Source organism: Perissodus microlepis, chromosome 6 (assembly GCF_051167445.1).
Source record: "Perissodus microlepis isolate ML-2025 ecotype Zambia chromosome 6, ASM5116744v1, whole genome shotgun sequence".
Taxonomy (NCBI): domain Eukaryota; kingdom Metazoa; phylum Chordata; class Actinopteri; order Cichliformes; family Cichlidae; genus Perissodus; species Perissodus microlepis.
The window spans coordinates 22,377,124-22,401,690 of record NC_140466.1 but is presented as its reverse complement, the minus strand read 5'-3'; the positions used below and the strand labels follow the sequence as shown (position 1 = coordinate 22,401,690).

The following is a 24,567-nucleotide window of genomic DNA, read 5'->3' as shown; positions in this document are numbered from 1 at the left end:
TTAACAAGTAGGCACTCGTCAGCAAGTATGAGCGCCTCTGTTTTTTGGTAGTTTGCTGGTCTGGACCATTCAGGCGTATGTTAAAAAAATCCCAGTCTTCATAGGAGTGAACGTCAAAGGCTACACCCAAGCTCAGAACATGCAGTGCTCAGAGAGATTATTTTAACTTCCTAAGACCTTCCATGGCATGCATTTTTAATTTCTCTTTGATATTTGGGCATACTGGGACCTGGTGAATGTAAAAACAAAGAATTACCTGATTTTTTTTTTTTACCTAATTTTTGTTTCTAAGAAAAATGAGAGCCACATATGAGGATATTCGTTTAAATTTTCGATAGAACAGTAGTAGTATAATGTCCTTGTAAGTGAATATCAGGGCCTTGTAGAGCAAAATTGAGTATTTTGGTCTAAATAACCCAAAATGTGTTGTCCACATATGTGAACGCCAGGTCCTATGAGGTTAAAAAATCATCTACTTTTCTACAGGGACTACACTACACACTTAACTGCCATGTTAAAAGTTAAAGTTCATTAAGAGTAAAATTAGAAAAGGGATTAACAAGTATGGTTTGTTTGGAAGGGTTACCAGGAAAAAGCTTATTCTCGCTAAACCAAACATTTTAGCATAGTTTAGGTTTGCAACTTTTAAAAACACAACTTCTGAAACAACGTTCTTTGGACAGACAAGACCAAAGGGGAGATGTCTGACCATAATAATGTACAGTGACCTGTGTCGTGAAATCAAACATGGCATATGAGCACAAACACCTCATACCAAGTGTCAGTGGGGTGATGTAGGGGGTAATGATTTGGGCTTCTTCTGCAGCCACAGGACCTGGGCGCCTTGTAGTCATTGAGTTGACCATGAACTCCTCTGTTTACCAAAGTATTCTCAAGTCAAATGTGACCCCATCTGTCCAACATTTAAAGCCTGGATGAAATTTTGTTGTGAAGCAAGCCAGTGAGAACAGCAGCAAATCTACAACAGAATGGCTGAAAAAGAAAAGAATCAAGGTGTGCAAATTCCAGACCTCAACCTGACTGAAACGCTGTGGCAGACCACTAAGACACCAGTGTATAAATGAATGCATGCAAACCTCAAGGAACAAAGAGTGGGCCAAAATGATGAAGTCACACAGAAACATTACTCATTGGGTATGCTTAATATTTCCCATGACGGGAGAGTCCTGTGAAATTTTCCTTTTCACACAACTAAAAATATAAATAAACATGAATAACAAGCACCTGACAGAAATGCATAAAATAGTGTCCGGGATAAACTGTGATTTTAGAATGGTATTTATCCAACATTAGTCGGTATAGTCACTATATAAAGTAAGCTTGACTGCATAAACTAAAGTGTCATCAACAAATATATTCAATATTAAGTAAATGAGATGTTATCACAAAATCAAATGGTTTTATGAAGTGTTACAGTGTTACTACATATGGCAATATAGTGATGCCATAGCATCTGATAAAGAAACACAAGAAACTTCAGGAGAACAATGATGTACCTGTGTGCCAGCTCTCATTGTTGAACTCCTGATTGTGTTGGAGGAGTTTGCAGACAAACAAACAGAGATCTCATCTATTACATAGTAGGACAATTCAGTTCACCAGAATATTGTAGTCCACTCCATTTGAAGCTTGAGATGTAATATGGGGATTTTTTGTTTGAATACTTTATTTCTGTTTTGCATTAATATTTTACAACCCTTTAAAATAACACATACCTTAAGTACCTTCATAAAGGTTTTAATTGTTATCATTTTCTGTGGTTTACTGCATGTTTTCAGATTCATTACAAACATTTCACCACCAATTTTTTTTTCTATAAATTTAATGTACTTTTACATACATTCTCCATTCACATCTTGGATCTGCCTTGTTTTATACTGTTTGCTTGAGTTTGAAGCTGTAACGTAATACAATAAAAAAGGGGGGAAATACTGTGACTGGTAATTATGCTCTTTTTCTCTGACACACAATGAATCTTTACAATTTATTTAGAAATAAAATTCAATACAAATGAAGTTATTTTGAAATCAAAACATTATATTCTTTTGTCTCCAGATTATAGCCGACTGATGGCAGCACAAATTGTAATCAGCATTAACCCTGAGAGACCCTCGGCACATAATACAGAGTAAGAACTGACTCTTAAAAAACAAAAAACCAACAACAACAAAAAGACGACGCTTCTAATATTATTCCATTTGTCTTACACATAGTAGCACATAGCAGATATAAAAGCATTGTTTTAAATCAGGCCATGGAGGTCTAAAAAGGTCATCTTTCTCATTGTGCATACATCATACCATCAGTTTGTCAGTGTCCAATGTAATATCACTGTAGCAAACATGTGATATGTGCTTTCACCCTACTGAACACTGTTGTGATTAAAAAAAATGGTGGCAGGTGGCAGCAGCTGAGGGTAAAAATCTGAAATAGGATTACAACAGTGTATCTGCAGGGGTAGTGTCTACTGTGTCATCTGTCCTATCGTCTGCGGGCTTATCATTATTAGCATTAGTGGCCTGAGTGATACTGTCATTAGCAAATGAATCGCTGTCACTATCAATGGTAATGATAGTGGGTGAACGCTTCTCTGTGCGTTCGCTGCTCTTGTGCCTTTTGCTTTTCTTCTTGTGTTTCTTCTTTTTCTTATGGTGACGCCTGCCCCGTGCCTTTTCCTCATTGAGGAGCTCCACACTGAGACTCCTGCTGGTCTTTCTAGACTTCTCTTTGGATTTTTTACGGTGCTTCTCTTTGCTTTTTTTCTTGTGTTTTCTTAATGCAGAGGAGTCACCATCTGCATGGGAGTTAAACGCTGTGGTACTGGAGGGGTCCTCTAAATGTCTTCTTTTGTACTTCCTCTTCCCACCAGGCTTGTCATAATGAGATTTCCTTCTGGCAGAAGGGGAGCGGCTGCTGGAATAAGTCCTGGATCGAGAGCGCCTCCTGTACCGTCTCCGCAAATCCTTGTCGCGGCTACTGGAGCGAGAGCGGAAACCTGAGCATCTGCGGCTGCTGTAATAGTACGAGTGCCTTTGTGTGTAATGGAGCCCGCTATCGTTTCTCTCTTGGCTGTAATGGCTATATGACTGGTAGGTGTAATCACTGTCCCTTTTATATCTGTCACACCTGGAGTAGTCTCTGCCATTTGAATAAGAATAACTTTTTTCAGTGGAGTAAGTGCTGACACTGCTGTGGGAGATCACCGGGCTTCTGCTAGAGTGCCTCCGCTCTTTACTTCTTGACCTCCTCCTCCTATAGTGTCTGTCCTTTGATTTGTGCCTCTCCTTAGATCTCTCTTTGCTGTCAAATCTTCTACCCTGACCTTTTCTGTCTGACTTCTTATACGTCTTGCTTGATCTTTCTTTTGAACTTGAGTGGTGACGATCATCTGTGTCTACATTTTCTGATAGTCCAGCCCCACTACGATCACTGCTATGTAAAGTTGCAGGACTGCTACTGATGAATCGAATGTGTTGAGGCTGAAGAGGCACTTCTTGAGTATCGTCAGCAGACCACTCAGAGTCAGAGGAAAGCTGAACCACCTGAGGAGTCCGATCTGCTGTTGGTTTAACAAAACCCACAATGACACAGTCATCACTGTCAGAAGATACACAGTCTTCATTATTGCGTTTGCCCTGAGTCAGGTCTGTTTGGTTATGAGGACTCATTTGCTGTGGTGTCCCAAACTCTTGCGTCTCTTCTTCCAAACTACTGTCAGAGTCTGAGTCCAAGACTGACAGACGCTCTGTCCTGCCCTGCTCTGCTGTCGTAGAATACGACGGCCCAGGTGTCTCATCATCCCACAACGAGAGGCTCAAAGCAGATGTGGGGTCATCTGGGTTGTTCAACCCTGTAGAGTTGTCTTCATCCTCTGAGATAGCGATTATTGATGAGTTGGAGCTGCTGTCTTCATTTGAGGAAGGCGCCGGACAGTCGTACACAGCGTGCTGATCATATGCCTCCATGTTGAAGGGGGACTTTGCGAAGCTGATGAACTCGTGCATAAAATGCTCTGCGTGACTGTGGAGGTAGTGCCTGAGCTCTTCCTGAATAGCTCCGTCTTCCATGTTATATCGTGTAATGTGTGACATGATGATGTGTTGAACCATGTTGCCCAAAGAGCCATGGGTTCCATATAGCACATTCAGCTCTCTTTTCAACCAGGGGATCAGTCTGTGAAGGCAGGCTGGATTTCTTCTGTAAAACTCCGCTGAAGTGTCTCGGGAGCGGCCACCATCCTGAACATTTCGAACCCTCACCCCCCGTCGGTACAGCTCCTGTCTAAAGTTGATCATTTCTTGCTCTCGGACACTGGCCACCGCCCTGCCTTCCCTTGCAGCTCTCCTCTGGGTTGCCAGCCTCATCATCATGCGCCGCATGTAACGGTCTGGCCGCTGTTGGGAAGAATTTGTTGGGCCTTCAGATATTATACCAATGTCAGGAGCCAGAGACATCCTTCCTCTCAACTGTCGATGGGCTGCGGTGAGAGTTGTGCGGTATCTAAACCGCACTCCCTGAAAATAACCAAAAGAGCCATTGTCCACTGGCTGCAGGTCATACGTCTTGAAGTCTTGCTCTGATTTTATACTGTGATAAATTGAATTAAACTGCTGTTTACACAGCGGACACTCCGCTTTGTTCTTGGACCACTCGAGAATGCACCGGAAGCAGAACCTGTGCAAGCAGCGGTCAAGGCGGGAAATGTTGCTGAATGTGTCCAAGCAGATGGGGCACTTGGAGTCGGGTGACACCTCTGCAGATTTTGTTTCGGAGGACCTTTTTCTGCCATTTTTTTGGCTCAGTTGCAGGGCGAGCTTGACTGCTGACATGATCTGACATGATAACAAAAACACGTTGAAAAATGAAAAATAGTTAAATACATTTACCCAAAAAAGGCATTCATGGAGCTCTAAACTTTACTAGTTTGACTTTATAATAAACACTGTTAGAGGACAAGAATGTAACTTTTATGCACTTGATTCCACTGTGACTTATACAGATGTTATTGAGTGGCTCACTTTACATTATACATTGATAACATTTTCTGACACTGTGCGACTTCACTTGGTTTCTGTCAGGTTCAACATAGAAAACATTAAAGTTACAAATATATCTTCACACATACTGTAAACACCTTTTTTCAGCAGCCACAGGTGTTAGCAATGCCACTAATGAAGCTTCTGTTCTAGTCAGGCCAAAGCCTTAATCGATGTGATCAGTAACATCTGCGGTGTTGGGGTAAAAATGGCTGCACTGAAAAAAGTTTTTTCAACATACAATTGTTAGCCACTTTTTTTTTTTTTTAAATGTACTGTCTTGTGGAACCCAATACAACTGCTATTCCAGGCAGCCAACAATGTCCCTAATCTTCACTTTTTCACAATATTGTCATTCATTTACATGTTTTAGAGATAAAAGAGGTGGGGTGTTGCACTGGTCAGCATTATTTGTTTTCTCCTGTTCTATCCTCACATTGGCTAAAACGAACATTACAAAACACCACATGCATGTCTTCATTAAATGTAGTACAGAAACACTTAACTGCGGCCTCAATAACAAACTAATTGTGTTTTACATCTGTAATTCAGCTGTAAGTCACCATAGACCAGAACCCCCTACAAAGCAGGTGCTGAAGATTATCCATGTAACTTCAAGGCTAAATCTGGGTTTTCTGTACTATGAAAGCAGTTCACTTCTTTACCAGGGGAACATTGCCATAGTAACTTATACTGCAGACCTAACCAGTTCCAGAGCAAGATCAGAGATCACCTCCTCCTGACCAATCAATTCTCCAGAAAATAGTGTCATTATTTCTGGAGGACTATTCCAATTCAAACTCTGGTGCATGAAAAGTGGTGGGGTCTACAATGTTAAAAGCATGTAAAGTATTTGTCTTTCCCTGATGACCATCAGTAATAAATAATATAAATATCTCGCTATGGCGAGATACTCCTGTGGGGTCGTGAGGGGAAGAGTACACGATAAGGTTACTGTTTGTCTATTAATGAATTTGACTTAAGGTAAGAACACCACCCACACAACTTTTTCTACTTTATGTTCTGTAATATTCATTTTGTTGCCTATCATACAACATATACACACATGACGATGGCACATCTGTGGCAGGCTCATGTCTGAGCACTGACATACTGGTAGGGCTACGTGTTATTATATTATACTAAAACGTTGGTTAAAAAAACACTACAAACAACAGGAATGGGTGCTTGCTTGAGGATAACATGGCGAGCGATATTGTTAACAGTAATATTATTACAGTTAGCCATTCGGAACAACTATTTATGAGCTACATGAGCGATAAAATACATATTATACAGCCCCTAAATGTCTTTCTTGGCCATCGATAATCTCGACAGACATGTCACAGAATAAAATCTATACACCGGAATGCCCCTAATAACCGTTTTCCACTTTGTTTCTGTTTATCATTTTGTTAGCTTAGCAACTACAACACTTGTGTTTCCTTTTGGAGAAGTTGAATAATATCTAGAAACTATAACTTAAAAATCGTCTTTAAGAGCTGTTACATATATAGTAACAAGCCCCTGGGGTATATGAAATGTTACATAAACACCAACGTGACTTAGCAAAACAATAAACAGTAGTTTGAGCACACATTGACCAGGTTAGCTCAAGTTAGCAGGCTAGCTACAGACGTTACAAAGCTTGGAACTCTGTGGCTACTCGGGACGTTCGAGAAAAGTTAAGTAATAATTACCTCTGAATCCTTCAGACAGCCACGAATGCGGTGACACCTGATTACTTCTCCCCTTATTGTGGAAACACATTAATTTCTATATGGCCATCAGTCCTGGAGCGGCTGTTGACAGAACTATGAACCCCTCTTTCTTCCATAACAGACCGTGAATTCAATGAGCAACTTCCGCTAACTTCCTTCACAATAAAAGTTCAATTTTCAGGTTTCGCGGGGGGTAGGGGGAAATTAGCGCCCTTCACAATAATATCAAGCGCTATCGTCATATTTAGGGCCCGAGCACCGAGAGTGCGAAGGCCCTATTGTATCTGCTCCGTTTCTTCTTCTTATTATTATTATTATTCAGGCAAAACAAGGGCCTTTTTGAGGGCCTAAACATGGTCAAAAACTCATGAAATTTTGCACACATGCCAGTTCTGGTGAAAAATTTTGTATTTTAATGGTTTTACATATGAGCACTGGGAAATGGCTCTAGAGCGCCACCTATGCCTTGTTAAATGCAGCCCTACGACCACATCGTTTGAGCTACATGTATGAAATTTGGCACACATGTGTATCATGCCAAGACGAACAAAAAAGTCTGTGGGCCCATTGACGCAAACCCAACAGGAAGTCCGCCATTTGGACGTGAAGGTGACATTTTGGCTCTAATTTTGCCATTTCCATGCCTCGAACTTTTTCGAACTCCTCCTTGGGATTTGATCATACAAGCTTCATCTTTGGTCAGTGTCAACTACACACCTGGGCCATGTTAAATTGCGGAGCTTTTGAGTTTTCACAGTACGGTGAGGCCGTGGCGCCACGGCGAATTTTGATGACTCGCCATGAAAATCTTATTGCCTCTCATTCTGTCATACATTGTCCGATCTGGACCAAAGAGCACACATATGATAAGGCTCCACCCCTGAACATATTTCAACTGCCATATTTGACATAAGGGACAGCGTCACATAGTGGGAACAGGAAATGTCATGTTTTACACTTTGGGATACAGTATTGTGATGGGTGACATCTGCAGCCTCAAATTTCTCCAGGAAAGCCTTAAGGAGTTGGTCTTGGGTTACAGTGAAAACTGTGACTTTTCGCGAAAGGGTGTGACCCCAGCAGCATGGCGAACTTTGATGTCTCGCCATGGAGAAACAAATTAGTATAACTCAATGAAATCCAGTCTGATCAGTACCAGACTTTACAGGCGTGATGTCAGACCCGCCCTGAACAGATTGATGTGCCCATTGTCAGGAGTAAGCAGAGCGCCACCTAGTGGCAACAGGAAATGTCATGTCTTTCACTTTGTTGTACTGATTTTCACAGGTTCATCGTGGCCACCTCAAAAGCTGTGAATATTAACATGGGTCCCTCGTGATGCTTCAGTGCGAAAATTGTGACTTTAAACTGAACGGCGCACCCTGGTGGCAGCGCAGTTCACCATGAAAGATGAAGTGGCTTTTGAGGGGCTTGGAAAGTTTATATAGGCTTTAAATTTGGCCCACACCTCCAATGTGATGAACGCTTTGTTGTTATGTAACCATTTTCCTTGAATAGCGCAAAATGGCTCCACAGCGCCCCCTACAAAATTTCAAAACCACAGCCCCTGCTCTGTGTTTTATCTATGAGTCTGAAACCTGGTAAGCTTATAGGAGATATCAAGATGTACAAAAAAGTCTCTTGGAGCAATATCCCAAATCCAACAGGAAGTCAGCCATTTTAAAATGAATGTGTAATTTTGGCGACATTTTCCCCTCTTTTCAGGCACCGTACTTTGACGAACTCCTCCAAGGGATTTCATCAGATTGATGCGATCTCCAGTGTGTGGCATCTAAAGACCTTTGTGATGTTAAATTGCGAAGCTTTTTACATTCAGGGAAACGGGGTGGTCATGGCGGCACGTGGTTTCAGTCACTCGCCAAAAAGCAGTAATCTGCTGTCACTCAAAATCACAATGTTCAATCTCTCCCAAAGGTCATAGGCGTGATGAGACTCGAGCTCGGAAATGTTTGTTATGCCATTTGTCATTAATGGTTAGAGCGCCACCTAGTGGGACGACTAACTAATCATGATTGAACGAGGTGAAATGTTAGCTGGTGGTTAAATGCATGAATTCCATCAATGTGACATCAGATCGGACGTGCTGGTTTCAGGTGTTGGGCGTGGCTCGACACGCCGGGGGTGCGAGGGCCCTCATAACGCTGCTTGCAGCTTTAATTACAATTATATTCTTAGTGCCCTTTGCCTGTCAGCAAAGCTATGCAAAAACATTTCGGAGAAGGATGACTTTCTTTAAAACTCATGCCATAAGTGCAGTAGATGCACTTATGGAGTAGATGCACTTATGGCGTGAATTTAGAAATCCTAGGTATCTTATTCTTCTTGAGTTATTGCATTCACATGATTTTCAGAAAACTTCACATGTGATCTTTAAGTTGAGGTCGAGGTTTTTAGTAAATACGCTTCTGGTATAAATTTGAAAATCCCAGGTGACATCTTTGTCACATTATCATGGTCACAAGGTTTTTTTAAAGGCATCTTTCAAGTGTTCATCTGCACATGGCCATCTTTGCAAAAATGAACTCTGATCGACTGACTGCACAACTTCCTTTCAAATAAATTCTTTACAACTGGCACTGTAAATGGGATTGTTGTTAAGTGTTAAGATCTAGTGACTTTTAAGCCCACAGCATGTGATTTAAGTAGTTTTCATACCCAAGCCATTTAGTCACTGCTCTTGCCCTTAGGGGTATGTAATCAACCCCGTAGAGACCACTACCATCAGGATACAAACTGTAATGATTTGTGAAGATCTCCCCCTTGTTACTATGAACAGATTTTGTCCTCCATAAAAGATATTACTTTTTACATTTTAGGTGCTTCTGTCTGTTGTTGAATGCTGAAGGAGTATACCAGGTTGTACTGCTTGAACACATCACACAGATTAGTCCTCAGGCTCCCCTTTCCCAGCCAACAGCATCCCTAAAGTTTACCAATTTTTTTTTTTAACTTACACATCACCTGACAGAAGAGAACAAATCTCTAACTAAAACATTTTTTAAAAAACAATTCTACTAAAACACTATCACTAATTTATTCTGTTAAGTCAAGCTAACACTCATAACTTTTGAGTATTTTAATCACATATACAGAATTTTTTACAAGAGAAACTCAAGGAAAAAGCTGAACTATTTCCTCTTCAATGATGGCCATGGGTCTCTGGGAGATCTGGAACAACTTCGCCCGTCTCCAGGATCGTGTCACCCTAAGCACAAAAAAAGTATTAGTTATGGTAAAACAAGGTAACATTCAGTTACATTTATACAAATATATGAAGAATAAATAGGGTATTATGTGAGAAACAAAAAAAGTTAACTGTTGGAAGTAATAAATAATAAATGGGTCACACTTACTGGGAACAGCTTGGGTTTCAACTCCACAATGCCATACGGCCTTTGCTGTAGGGAACAATGACACGGAATTTTAATATGCTACCCATTCTGATCGAATCAGTCACATGATCTCCATCTACAAACAAAATCCAAGGTGCAGGGTTCTCTAGTTTGGCCAAGAATAAGTTAATACTGCATGTCTGTAACTTAAAACTCTTTCTTCTTTTTGTGCAAGTTACCTCGGTTGCATACTATCAAACAAATTAAATACAATTTAAAAAAAATAAATAGCTATCTTCTTGAACTTCGTATTATGGCTCTATCATCCATCTCCTGTATTTAAAGGCTTAGATATAAATAAAAATGATCAAATGTGGAAACTTACAGCAACATGGTATTTCACGTAGTAGTGAACAATCCAAGCGGGTATCAGCAGCCGCGTTAATGTGAAAACTCCACCTCTGTACGCTTTGTAGGTCTGCAAGGACACAAACAAATATCAGCAAAGAGAAGAACATACGGAATCATGTTTACAGGGACTGAGTTTGTTCTCTTGCTAAAGACGCGGAATATGTGATATATGGTTTAGATAAAGGGCCTAAAGATTTTCAGTGTTCTACAGATTATGAAGACCACAGCTCTACCCCCAACATCCTATCTCCAATATATCCACTAAGCCACATTCTGCACACGCCCAAACCATCTGAACCTCTCCAAACTGATTAACCTGAGTTGTTTCTATAATTTAATCTGATCTTATCATGCCCATTCACCTTCACCATCTTTACTTCTAGCATCTTCACCATTACACCTGCTTTCCTCTCATTCACACGCACATTTATTCTGTCTTGCTTGACTTTCATTTCTTTTCTTTCCTGTGTAAAGTTCTCTGCAGTGACTACCCTTGTATCAACATTTTCTAAAAGCTAGGGATGCACAGATTTATTCTGCTTTATTCCGCTACGTCTTATGGCCTTCGTCAGGGTCATAACAATGCATAATACACAACATTTTTAATAGCATAGGTATGGATTAGTCACTTTTAACGTTGTCTGTAAACTTATTGGTGAGTCAATCAAACCATAATTTCCCCCCAGCATTAAACTATAGTGCATATTTTAAACTAAGTAGGTATTGTTGAAGCAACAGATTTTACTGACACCATGCTTAAAAATTACAATTTGAGCATTTATTTTTTACGTTTGTTTGTTTGTTGTTGCTATTCTGTGGCAAGGAAACAAAGAATCCATTACAAAAAATACATTTTAGAGTATTTTCTGCTTAGTTGAGGCAGCTTAGTTCTTGTATCTACTAAAGATAATCCAAGGAAAACCTTAGATTGTGTCACTGACATAGAACAACATCACAATATAAGATGTAGTAGATGCGGTCTGTGTGTGTGTGGCATGAAGCCTGCAAAGTAACCACGTTAGCAGTAAACAGCTACCCTGGCCCTTGTCCTTAATTAAACGCTACTAGTAGCAGATAAACCGCTCGGTTTGATTCCAGCTGTAAATGTCGTTATTAGCGGTCGTCGGATCAGCTGTGTACGAGAACTCACGTAAACCCTCCACAGGCTCTTGGGCTCCAGAAAACCAGCCCAGAACTTGGCGACAGGGCCAGGCGGTTTAGCTTGTACCACGGGCTCCCTCGGACTGAGCTCCTGGTCCTTCAGCCACTGCCTCCGGAGCTTCGTTATCTGCTCGAAACGGAGCTTTTGGTCTGGTGTGTACCCAGACATCTCTTATTTACTAATATTCAACCTCGAAAGATCTACAATGACACCATGGAGGACACTTCCCTCTGCAGGAAAGTGCACCGGCGAAGAAGAAGAGCCGGAAATGGGACACATATCGTTCTGTGGTGTATTATAGCGCGCCACCTGCTGCATGAACTGGTTACTGGAGGACCAATGACAGTAGTGAAACAAAATGTTGCACTCAGCTCTAAGTGGAACAAAAGCGGGCTCACACAATAGCAATATATACCGAAATCAGGAATAGATGATAAATTCACAGTATAAATAAAAAAATTTTTTTAAATGTGTGTGGTGGATACTACAAAGACACATGTGTTTTCTCATGTTTGTTACCTTTGGGTTGGGCCAGCAGAGTCACAGCCTCCAGGAAGAAGTCCCTCAGTCTGGTGGTTCTGCTCTGCAGCCACTTTCCCAAAGGGAGGAAGACAAACGGTGTGTGTGCTGGGTGAGTAGTGTCTTTTAAGCTTCAGGAGGCTCTTTCCAGCATCTGCTTATGTACATGTCTGTAGTTGTTGGGAGGCTGCTGCCAGGAGCCCTTTGAGGATCTTTCTTATCTCCATGATCATCTCCTTTGTTTTCCTGACACTGATGCAGAGACTGTAATCCCTGCACCAGCTCTTCTGTCACATTACATCCTCCCTGCAAATATCTGTGAATAGTTTGATCCAGAAATTGGTTTTGTGGGTGACAAAAGCCTCAAAGTGACCAGAATAGAATGAAAACCTGAATTAATTAGATTTTCATCAATAATTTAAATGTCTGGTACTGTCATGTCTGTGGTTCATCCTGCCGACTAGATGGCAAAATAAAACACAAGACTGACATGGAGCCTCAGCGGGCCTTTTAAAGGGACAGTGTCGCGCCTTGATTAGGCTACTCCACAGTTCATGTGAGCATTTAAAAAACAATGATTTCTAAAAGTCTGGTTTGCAAACTGGGATGTGAGTTTGAGCAGAGAGAGCTCAACAACACCACAGCCATGTGAAAAAGAAAGTTGTCACAGGACTCTCTGCAGCCCTGTAAATAAAAAACCTAAGTGCACTCTTACTGCTTCCATAGGAATTAAGAGAGTAAAGTAGCAGCCAGGTGCTCCTGATGCAATGCATTCACTGATCATCAGCAAGTGTAACATCTCCATGAAAGCAGAAGCTTTGGCAGTTTGTTGGTCTGGGACAAATTCAAGGAGTGTGAAATGATATAATGGGCAACCATACATATCCTACTGCAGGGTGGTCTCATAGTGACGTTTAGTGAACAACTGTAAAAACTGTTCACTGGCTTCATCTTCTCACTGTTTTTCTAGAATTAAATAAGTGTCTTTACTACATTGTAATGGATGCAGCTAATGTTTATTTTAGCTGACTGTTTAAATTAGAACACCAGCAGGCAAGAATAGGCACGATGGGAATCTAAATACAAGTATTTCATGAGTACTTTTCTGAAAACTGTAGGTTCCTCGTTAAATATATATATATTTTAAAGGTTCAAAATTCGGGACTATAGCAATCAGGTCTTTGTATCACACAACAGTCTCCAATGCGTGAAAAGAGAAATGTTTGTGAGAGCTTTTACTTTAAAACGACAACCGGAAGTGGCTTTACAGTAAAACGGTCCGACCTACGACTCGGAGCTGGCTGACCGGGTTCATATGACATTATGAATATAACTAGCTAACATCAGTTAGTTTGTTGGCTTTAGGCTCAACAAACAACTAATATTTATTAGCCTAGCATTAAAGTAGCAGCAACTACAGGTAAGCTTGCTTATACTATTTCCGGAATGTTTCACATTTCGGTTAGTGGCCATTTAACGGAACGGGAGGCTACCGAAACTTGAAGTGCGGTATTATTGCTGTAAACCTCCTGTCAAACTCTGAACTCAGTTAACATTAAGCTGTGAAATAACCGGTCTTTTACTTAAGCTCAGTATAACATTTAGAGGTAAATCACTTGAATTATGTGGTTAATTAAGTGGTTTCTGGAAGCTAACTTGGTAGCTCTTAGCTGTCCAGCAAACCAACGGTAACGATAACCAGCCAACCATATGTCAAGGTGACGTGCGTATATTACGTAAGGACCTACGTCATGTTGAGCTATGAAAATGTGAAAAGTCAATAAAAGATAACAAATGGTGGTTTCAAAAATGTTTTATTGGTGCTGTAATTGGAAAAAAAAAATGGATATTTGGGGGACCCATTGAAGTCTATACAACAAAATCGAAAAACATAAAGTCACCGGCCACTTTATTAGATATACCTGTTCACATTGTTTTACCTAATCGACTAATCACATCGCAGCAGCTCGGTGCATTTAGGCCGGCAGGTATGCTCCAGATGACCTGCTGGAGTTTAAGGTGATTTCAATGTGGCGTTGTTGCTGGTACCAGGCGGACTGCTCTAAGCATTCAGAAACTGCTGATCTACTGGGATTTTCCTGCACAGCCATCTCTAGGGTTTATAGAGAATAAGCCCAAAAAAGAGAGAGAGAAAATATCCAGTGAGCTGGTTGCAGGTCTGAATGATTGTCAGAGAACATTCAACTGATGGAAAGGCAATAGCAGCTCAAATGAACACTGGTTACAATCATGATATGCGAAAGAGGCAACACTACATCAAGCTCTGAAGCAGCAGAACAAGCTGTTACTCCTATCAGCTGAGAACAGGAAACTGAGGCCACAATTCACACATGCTTCCTGAAATTGGACAATAGAAGCTTGTAAAAATGCTGCCTGGTCTGATTAGTCTCTATTTCTGAGACATTAAGATGGTAGGATCAGAGTTTTTGTGTAAATAACATGAAAGCGTGGATCCATCCTGCTTTTTATTAATGGTGCAGACTGTTGAAGTTGTAATGGTGTTTGAGATACTTTCTTGGCACACTTTGGGCCCCTTATTACCAACTGACCATCGTTTACATGCCACAGCCTATCTGACTATTGGTGCTGACCATGTCCATCCCTTTATGACAACAGTGTACCCATCTTTTGATGGCTGCTTCCAGCAGGATAAAGCACCATATCGCAAAGCTCAAATAATCTCAAACTGGTTTCTTAAACATGATGAGTTCCCTGTACTGAAATGGCCTCCACAGGCACCAGCTCACAGTCTAAAGGATGATGTGGCAGAAAATAGATTCACATCAAATCTGCAGCAACTACGTGATGCTATCATGTCAATATGAACCAAATTCTCTGAGGAATGTTTCCAGCACCTTGTTGAATTAAAGCAGTTCTGAAAGTTCTGGAAGGGGGGTGTAGCTAATGAAGTGGCCAGTGAGTGTACGTTATGCAGTAAAATACTCTTTATTCAGCGTTTTTATTTGCGTAACCTTTTTACTCATTGTTCCCTTCACTTTTGCAGGATCACCACAGACTGTGGATGGAGTCAGCACCAAACTTTTCACTGTTTTGTATAATCACAGCGAGGGACCTCAGGGTTTGGGATTCACACCGTCCTGCACATCATCAAAAAAAAAATGGTCAAGTATTTCTGTAGCAGCACCGACATCAGGAGTACATGGGACCATGTTGTCTCTGCTTTCTGGCAGAGGTACCCAAACCCATTCAGGTACTCCAGCATTCTCATAATCAGTATTTTATCTTTTTGACTTTGGGATTACCATTGCTGGCTTTTACTTTTAGTGAACATTTGAATGCTGTGTGATATCTTTTAAATGCTTTCTATTTCCCCTGATCTCCTCACTAGTTGGAAAGTAGGAATTACATTAACTTTGCTGAACTGTGGTTTGGAAAATGTAAATAATTATGTAGTGCAATGTTTAAGTGTATTGTTTTAATCATTCTTCAAAACTAGGCAGTCGTGCAGGTGGTGCCTGTATATTGTTTCACTTTTGGAGGCTCGCAAGCAAAAATACACTTGTCAGTCTTGAGTGAGATTGAGAACTGAGACAGTGTATCAGAGAAGCAAAACTAAGTTTGGCTGATCGAGGTGGGCAGGTGGTTTATGTGCTTCTTGTTTTTTTATGCCTGACTTAGACGACATCAGAATATTTTGCTTGCATGTATTTTTCTTCTTTCTTTTGGTGTATATTATGATGGTGCACTCTTTGAACGTACACTAGAAACAGATGAGAAGCCTCACAGTAACCCTGTAGGTGATGTGGCTGTGTGTTTTTGTGTCACCCAGCACCCATGTTCTCACGGAGGACGTCGTGTACCGGGAGGTAACAGCAGACCACCGGCTCCTCTCCAGACGGCTTCTAATGAAGACCAATCGATTGCCTCGCTGGGCGGAGCGGCTCTTCCCCGCCGGCATGTCTCGCTGTGTGTACGTCATCGAGGACTCCATCGTGGACCCAGTGAACAAGAGCCTGACCACCTACACCTGGAACCTCAACCACACAACTCTCATGGTGAGGCTTTGTGTTGTTGTTTTTTTCCTGCCGTCTACTCGTTGAGCTGTTTCAGAGAGATTCTAATCAACACGCAGCCAGTTTCCTGTGTTATGCCTTTTTCCTGATGGGTTTTAATCATCATTGCCTTTGTGATCTTGTGTGGTGGAGAGAAATTAAATTTTTCACTTGACTCTGCTTGTTTTTCTGCTGAAGTTGCTGTGAAAGTAGATATGTGTTGTTTGTGTTTTGTGTTTTGTTTTTTTTACATGTGAAACTGTGTAGGACTTCTGTCAAAGCTGTCATCTTGCTGCCATGATATAAGGAAAGTAATGTGGTCTGACATCACATCACTGTTGTGGTTACAGGTGTTGTAGAGTACTGTGGGTTGCCGGAGTCTGGCACACACAATAACAGGAATAAAGAAATCAGTTCACACAAGGACAGAGGTCCTTATTTCACACACGCATTTATATGCACAACTGAATGTTATATTTTTATGATCTTTTCTTAAAACATTAATAAAAACTGCACTACATTACTGCACAACAGCATGATACTTGATGATGCTTGTGTTTTTAATTTGCTGCAGTTTGAAACATGATGGCTTCATGGGAAAATATGGAAAACATTTTGAGACATGGTAGTTCTGTGCAGGTGTTGAGACAAAAACAGTTCTTCAAATCCTTCAAAGGCTTTTGCAGAAAGAAAGATAGTCTTTAGTGAAGTTACGTCCCCAGAAATCTTGTTGCCGAGACCACGAGTTACTTAAAATCCTGAAATGATGACTTCTTAAATCTGTTGAATTGCATCTTAGTTTATTATAACCTGCTGTCACTTTTCTTTCCCAATCAAGTCTGTTGAGGAGCGTTGTGTTTTCCAAGGCTCAGTGGAGCATCCAGTGACCACACAGCTGAAACGTGAGGCGTGGATCTCCTCGAGCATTTATGGCTTCTCCAAACCCATTCAGGTACAGACAGACCCCAGCCAAAACCACTGTATATAAATGTGCCTGAGACCTGCATTCACTCTCATTGCCAGCAGAGGGCAACTCATGTAGCTGCAAGCAGACCTCTATGAAGAAACAATCAGACTTCTTATTTGATTTAGGAGCTCAGAGTAAGCACTTGGTTGCTAAATTCAAATCATGATGTTCCTTTTTAAAAAAAAGTTATGATCCCGTGTTTAGTAAAATAAACAGGATAAAGATTTATTGTGCCGTTTTCTTCATTTCTTAGTAAGATCAACTGTTTGCTCAAACCATCTATAAATGTCTAACGTGCTAAATCTGCAAATTCAAAAAAACAATCCACAAACCACAGAGCGATGTCATGGTTGCTTCTCCCAACATTTATATACAGTCTGTATTCTGGCTTTCCTATGTGTGATATACACAAGACACTAAATTAATTCTTTTCTTTCAGTAAGAGCCCATCTGCCCTTTAGGTAAGTTAGATGTCAGTCAGCACAGGAATGATATGAGTACTCTTAGAAGCATTTATTCGTCTGCTTTCATCTACTCTACGGCGGTTCAGATAGAATAGATGCAATTATTTTCACTCTGGAGGCCGATGTCCTGAATTTTCAGGTCTTTACTTTAGCGCTCATGCTAAAATAAAGTAGTGGGAGAAGTGAAATAACAGCAACAAAACAAAAAATAAGTCTACTAAATTGGAATCATTAAATATGGAAGATGCTAGGCTTGTTTGGATATCCCCAGAGACTTGCAGTGACAAGACGGTGTTGTTTCCCAGACAATCTCCCCTGTGTAAAGCCATTTCCTGTTCTGTCTTCTCACAGGAGTTTGGTTTGGCTCGCTTCAAGAGCAACCAGGTGAAGGCCATGAAGGGGCTGGAATACGCGCTGTCCAACCTGCAGGGTATGTACACTTCATGTGTGTTCCAGCTGAAACAGGGCAGAGAGCAGGAGGAAAAGCAGAGGAAAACAAAACAGCTTATTTTTAACTGTTGCCATTTCTGGAAGGGGGGAAAACTTAAACAGGAAATGGAGCTTTCTTTTCGCCCCAGAAACACAGGACTGCTGTCATAACAACCTGAAGGGGCTCACCCCTGCCACTCTGGACTCAACACTAAACTTCCCAGCATCCTGAAAATACATAATTGACAAATAGCCTGAAGAAATCTTACTCCTCCACGTGCCATGTGATAAAAGGCGGGGGGATGTGAAACCATGACAGCTACAGTCACAAATGGCTACAATTTCCTAATTTAGGTTTGGACAGAAATAATTTAGGTAGTCAGTGTTGCATAAAGAGAGTTTAACAGAGTAAATCATAATGAGGGATGTATGAAGAGATGTATTAAAGAAACAACAACACTTAGAGATGAACCATCTGCAGATGAGTCACTTTTTCTAGTGTTGATTTATCAGTTTCTCATATTGGGTAGGATTTAGTTTAAAATGATAGGACACCAGCTAAACCTGAAAATATTCACATTTGAGTACTTTACAAGTACTGTAAGTCTGCGCACTACGAATAACCTCAAATAATTTGTACATTAAGTGTGGAAAGTCAAATTTAACCCCAAAGAATAAGATAATATTTACATTGTTCCAAACTGTGTGTTGTGCTGATGCAGCGTACGTGTGTCTGATTGTTGTGATTCCGTCCTGTTGCCACTTTTGTTGATGCCACTACAGGAATCGGCATCAGGCTGAGCGTCATGGTAAGTGTGCTAGGACTGAGGCATCCATCTGCCATCCCAGGCGTTGCCCGGGGGTTGTCACATGTTGCTGCACAGAGTAGACAGCGTAGCTGAGGCAGTAACTTTCTACCCTGTCTGAGCAACAGTGATCTAAATAGTAGTTTAGAGTATAGAAGTAGATGTGTTGTTTAGTTGATTCTGATGTGATTCTTATTTTAAAATGAATTAAATACGGTTGTGATGTTTTGAGTCATCATCAACCACTGAAGGAATTTCATCAAATTTGGCACAAACCTTCATGTAGAGAAGATCACACTCACTGGACTCTTTGTTAGGCAGGCCTGTTCAGATGCTTGTTAATGCAAATATCTAATCAGCCAATCACGTGGAAGCAGCTGGGTGCCATTTAGGTATTTAGACCCAGTCAAGATAACCTGCTTAAATTCAAGCTGTGCATCATTATGAGGAGGAATTTAAGTGACTTTACATGTACCGTGGTTGAGGGTGCCAGATGGGCCGGTCTGAGTATTTCAGTAACTGCTGATCTGCTGAGATTTTCGCAACCATTTCTACGTTTACAGAGAATGAAAAGGAAAAAATGTCCAGTGAGCTGCAGTTTTGCCTTGTTGGAGCCATAGGATCTGATAGGAAAGCAACAGTAACTCAAATAGTCACTCATTACAACCAGAGAAGGCACAAGACCATCTTTGAATGTACAACTTTGAAGCAGATAGGTTACAGCAGCAGAAGACCACAGCAGGTGCAATTTGTCAGCTAAGAACAGGAAACTCGGGCTACAATTTACACAAGCTCACCAAAATTGGATAATAGAATTTGATGTAAACAACACAATGTATCCTTTGGGTCACTTCATACCAACTGTATAAGCTTACACTTCTTCTACATGTTTGGAAGAGAAGTGTAAGCTTGGGGCAGAGGGAAGGTTTTTCAGCCTTATCTTAAGCAAGAGTCAATGTGAGCAGAGCGTTTATGAGAGCGTTTTTAAGCACTGTTGCTCAGTCTTTGTTTGTACACGCACACCTTCAAAATAACGGCCCAGAGGCATTACCGAAATGGCTACAGAGTAGCAAGACTCACTTTTAGAAGGATTTCAGCATATGTTGTATTCTGGTGGTAAACACAATGATGAATTCGATTTTCTTAGTCAAAAAGGTTTGTCCTTACCTCGTTCATTTGTTAGGGAAATTGTCAGTGTAAAGGAGAAATCTATGGTTACGTGTTAGTTTGCTATTTAAGAGCACATACAGAGAGATGGGCTGATGAGGGTGTGTTCAGAGGCCGTCAGGTCCTGAGATGTCTAAATGTAAACAGCCGTATTTGTTTCATAACATAATGAATGAAAATCACCTGAAATGCCACAGCACAGAAACGGACCGGAAGGTTATTTCCCACCCGTGTTTGTAGTCTGCAAGGACTCTTTAACGTTCAGGCAGTGTGGGTAAACCCAGACGACGGGAACGCTGAAATATTTCTGACATTTTGATCGCACACAGGGCTGGATTTTTTTTTTTTTTTTTTTTTTATTTTTTTTATTAACATGGTTTCAGCAATGCTGGCAGCTAGATAAATAAGTTAAAAAATTATTAATTAATTTAAAAAGATGAACTAATGAAATGAAAATAAATAACTTTAAAAAATACAAAATAATACTTTTTTTTTTTTTTTTTTTTCCCGCCTGTCCCATTTGGCTCTTTAGCCATCAGAATTGTTGTCTGAAGGATTTACTTTACCTATTGGATCATCATGGCCTTGCCATATTGGTCCATTTGATTGACCTTTATTATAATTATGCATTTATTTGATTTGATTTTCGGTTGTTACAGACGGGACAGACATGACTGGGGGATAGGACAGGGAGAAAGAATGAAAGAAAGAGAGGGAGAGAAAGAAAAATAGAGGGGAGAAGAGATGGTGAGAAAGGGGGGAAGAAGAAAATGAAAAACAAACAAAACACCTGGATCACCTGTATGGAGATAAGAGAAAACAGAAGAGAAAACAAACAAAAAAGAGCAACATAATAAATACAGCACCATCACAATGAACTAGATAACAGTAGATACTAAATATTACATGTTATTGTGCAGTACGCAAGATCGACAGCGCACAATGTGCTTTGAGGTAGCAGCCAAGAAAGGTGTAATTTGTGTCTGTGAACACCCATTTGTACACCTGTGTGCACACCTGTGTGGATCAGCACGCTTGTATTCAAAAAGTTTCTCCATGTAATGATCTGCTAGGGAGTGTGGGGAGCCATAGCCCCGTCCCCCAGGGCATGAAGCAGGTATGGTGGAGATCCAGGCCCCAGACATCCAGAGGCCCCAGAATACGAGGACCCAAGGAAGACCACCAGGGGGGCAACTGTGCCACCCTCCTGGGAAGAGCTGAGGAGAGCCCCAAAATAATACTTTTGCTCACATGTGTCTCATTTTACAGTATTTGGGAGAGAGCCGGGGGGGGGGGGGCAAAAAGTCACCTGCACAGCCTGTTCTTGATGTCATCTCTACTCTGCCATCTTGCCTGCCAATGGTGCTTTGGTAGTTTTAGCGTTCAGATGAAATCACTTGGGTTCCAGGAATTTTCCACAACATCTGTGAACAGAACCAACCCGTTCCTCCGTGTTTCCAGCTTCAGCTTCGATCTGTTTCCATCTTTAGCAAAACTTTCTGTTCGCTCACACTCGATCATCAGAAAAGTGATTTTTATATTTTATCTTCTATAGATGCTCAGTGGGATTGAGGGCAGAGGTTAAGATACAGTCTTGGAATACAAAACATGTTTTCTTAGACAGTTGGCATGTGAGTATCTGAAAGTACCACACGTCTCCAGAAGTTCATATCTTTGCTGATATGAATTTCACTATAGTTTGCTGATTGGATTTTTTTTTCTTTTTAATATTGCTTACTACATTTAAATCCAATAAGCAATTTTTGCTTTGTTTAAAAAATGCTGCTTTGAAAAAATGTGAGAGACTTTTGTTTTTGACCGTAAGGAGTCCCTCCCCGCTGTTATTGTCAGCATTCAGACACACAAAGAGCCCTTTCCCTTTGACAGCGCTAACGCACACTCGCACTTCATATCTACGTCTCGGTTTAAAAAAAAATAAAAGTGCAGAATTGAAGGAAATGTATCTCCTTATCATCTCGTGTTTGAGTGGGGGGGGGGATCACTGTGTCTTGTTGTGACTCAGGTTGTTGTTCTCACACGAGGTTGTGGGGTTCATAGTCAGGGCAGACACAAATAGACTGTGCAGCCCGTGGCGCTAAATCCAGTATGAGGCTGTTCCTAACAGCATACAGATGAGGAGAGTGCAGACTTATTCAGTGAAGCCTTTTTAGAAAGGTCCTTGTTGATATGTATTTATTTTTTGTATGTGTCACCTTACCTTTCCTTACCTTTAATGACTGTTAGAGGAAAGTCACAATTGTGATCATTAGGTCTGACTGAGTAACAGCGCTGAACTGAGTGAGCACTGTCTGGTAAAAGTTAACAAGTGCACGGAGAGGAGCTCACTTTATCTTCACTGTAGTAAAAGTATTCTCTTTGATTTTTGAAGGCGTGTGTTTCTGTGTGCTTGTTTCCTGTGGGTGGCTCCAAAAACAACAACAAGAACAAAAAAAGGCAGCACACTTCTCAAGCTACTAAATCATGAAAGTCACGAGAAAATCGGCCACAGAAGTGTCAGTGAGCATCCTGATCTCAGCAAGGATCTCGCAGTGTTGCTGATGCCTGTCGTCCTCATTCTCTCCCGCCTCACCCTCGCTCTCTTCCCACAGGAGAGGCGCCCCAGCGGCTGCTCAGGGACACAGTGAAGGACGCGTCAGAGAAGGCCAAAGAAGCAGCCAAGACGCTGGCTTCAGCTGCTGCCGTCCCACAGAAACCCCGGCAGTTTGTCTGAAAGCACTGTGTGTGTGTGTGTGTGTGTGTGTGTGTGTGTGTGTGTGTGTGTGTGTGTGTGTGTGTGTGTGTGTGTGTGTGTGTGTGTGTGTGGACTCGGCATGATTGCCTTTGATTATCTCGATCATCTTGAAGTTTTGCTGTATGCTCGCTGTTTATGATTTCTCTTAATAAGAAACAGTCTGACTCCTCTGTCGGGTTACCTCTGCTGACTAACTGCTAGTACTTCTACTTCTTCTTCTCTTTGCTTTCAGAAAATCTCAGGTGTTCGGCCTTCCCGTGAACCCTGCTGCCTTTCAAACCAGCAGCACCTCTCTCTGCTTTAACCGGTGAACGCTGCGTCTAAGCCGCTTATTTAAAGACATTTTTCAAATCTGCTGTCAAAGACGATTATAAACATCGTTATTATCAGCACATATGCTTTCTTCTCATTGGCTCTTTCAAGTTTATATTTATTAACATATCATTTATTATTGAGCTCCAACTAAAAGCTCAAATTAGACCAAATCACGATCACGTGACTTTGTCATTTTAATTTAACTTCATCGGTTAGTTATCAGAGCTGTAGTTGAATGCTTAACTGTACTTAAATGCTTTACGGTTCATTTTTTCAGGTTTGAGACTGCAATAAACTGCAGAGGATATCTGTTACAGGTGTCAGCACACAGCGTCTGCTGTAATATCGTTCTTATGTTTGGAAAGCATATATGTTTCTGCCAGCAGGTCTGTACTGATGCATGGATAATCACAAGAAAAGAGTTAAGCTAATTTAAAGCTTTCGTAAATCTTCTTTACTGTTGAAGTTTATTTTATTGTAAACCAGGGGTGTCAAACTCTTTGTGTTGTGGCAGCATAGAGAGTAATTTTATCTTAAGTTGGTCGGACCAGTGAAACTACAGTACTGCCTAATAAAGTCTTAAAAACACACTGCCAATTGTTTCCCCTTTAGATTCAGTGTAAAGAAGTTTAACTACGCGCTTAAACGATGATGTGTTATGAACATGAAGTGCAATTTTAAATATATCTGTTGTTCTGCATTATGAAAAACAACGACGGCTGTTTGGCTTTCACGTTAAGGAATAATAGCATAAATTAACAGAAAAAGAGTCTTTTTGTTCTGTAATATAACAGAATTTTTTTTTCTGGATGAAATAAAATGAATAAATAAGAGGTCTTTACTGTTAATTTTATAGAATAATTTTATTATTTTTGTTTAGGTGTATTATGCTATGCTGTGCGTGATGTTTTTGTCAGTAATAATAAAATAATAAAACTGACCAAAATGCAGTGAAATGTCAAAAATTTAAGTTTTTCGTCTTTGCAATATTCTAAACCCATCTGCTGGGCCGGATTGGACACTTTTGGTGGGCCGGTTCTGGCCCCCGGGCTGTATGTTTGACACCCCTGTTGTAAACTGTTTTCAACAACTGCATTCCCCTCAGGATGGAATCGACTGGATTTGTTTTTTCGTTGCAACATTTTATTTATCATTAAAAATTATTCATGTGATGTATTTTTAAGAAGTCTTTAGGGTTTTGTGCTGTAAGATGTCCATAAATCTCTCTGGACTTTCAGTTTAATAGCTAGACATGTTTTGAAGCTCGTCAGTGTTGAGCTGAGATTTAATAAAAGTTTGTCGAGTTATTTGCGCCTGTTTGTTGACGCCGTCACCCAATGTCTCTTCGCTGTCACGCTGGCAAAAGATGAACTCTGAACTTTAAACACCCCCCCCCCCCCAATATTCCAG

The 24,567-nt window shown here is 40.8% G+C and overlaps 3 protein-coding genes across 4 annotated transcripts; 1 reads left to right on the top strand and 2 right to left on the bottom strand.

The window, feature by feature from the left end:
• Window positions 1–1,656: 1,656 nt before the first annotated feature.
• toporsa (topoisomerase I binding, arginine/serine-rich a) lies at window positions 1,657–6,924 on the bottom strand. Its single transcript, XM_084931504.1, has 2 exons — window positions 6,758–6,924; window positions 1,657–4,853 (listed from the first exon to the last, which is right to left on the bottom strand). Exon 2 carries the CDS (start codon window positions 4,848–4,850, stop codon window positions 2,457–2,459), a length of 2,394 nt encoding a protein of 797 aa, XP_084787630.1. The 5' UTR covers window positions 4,851–4,853; window positions 6,758–6,924; the 3' UTR covers window positions 1,657–2,456.
• Window positions 6,925–9,860: 2,936 nt separating this feature from the next.
• ndufb6 (NADH:ubiquinone oxidoreductase subunit B) lies at window positions 9,861–11,979 on the bottom strand. Its single transcript, XM_084931505.1, has 4 exons — window positions 11,693–11,979; window positions 10,517–10,609; window positions 10,153–10,197; window positions 9,861–10,004 (listed from the first exon to the last, which is right to left on the bottom strand). Exons 1-4 carry the CDS (start codon window positions 11,870–11,872, stop codon window positions 9,939–9,941), a joined length of 384 nt encoding a protein of 127 aa, XP_084787631.1. The 5' UTR covers window positions 11,873–11,979; the 3' UTR covers window positions 9,861–9,938.
• A 1,503-nt stretch (window positions 11,980–13,482) lies between these two features.
• On the top strand, window positions 13,483–24,464 carry LOC146385670 (PRELI domain-containing protein 1, mitochondrial-like). 2 transcript variants are annotated; one of them, XM_084931502.1, is made up of 6 exons: window positions 13,483–13,643; window positions 15,249–15,455; window positions 16,035–16,260; window positions 17,096–17,209; window positions 18,040–18,118; window positions 22,700–24,464. In XM_084931502.1, the coding sequence occupies exons 2-6, from the start codon at window positions 15,364–15,366 to the stop codon at window positions 22,819–22,821; spliced, it is 633 nt and encodes a 210-aa protein (XP_084787628.1). In that variant the 5' UTR covers window positions 13,483–13,643; window positions 15,249–15,363; the 3' UTR covers window positions 22,822–24,464. The 2 variants fall into 2 exon arrangements, with proteins under 2 accessions (XP_084787628.1, XP_084787627.1); XM_084931501.1 differs by lacking the exon at window positions 22,700–24,464 and having other exon boundaries at window positions 18,040–21,854.
• The last annotated feature ends 103 nt before the right edge of the window (window positions 24,465–24,567 follow it).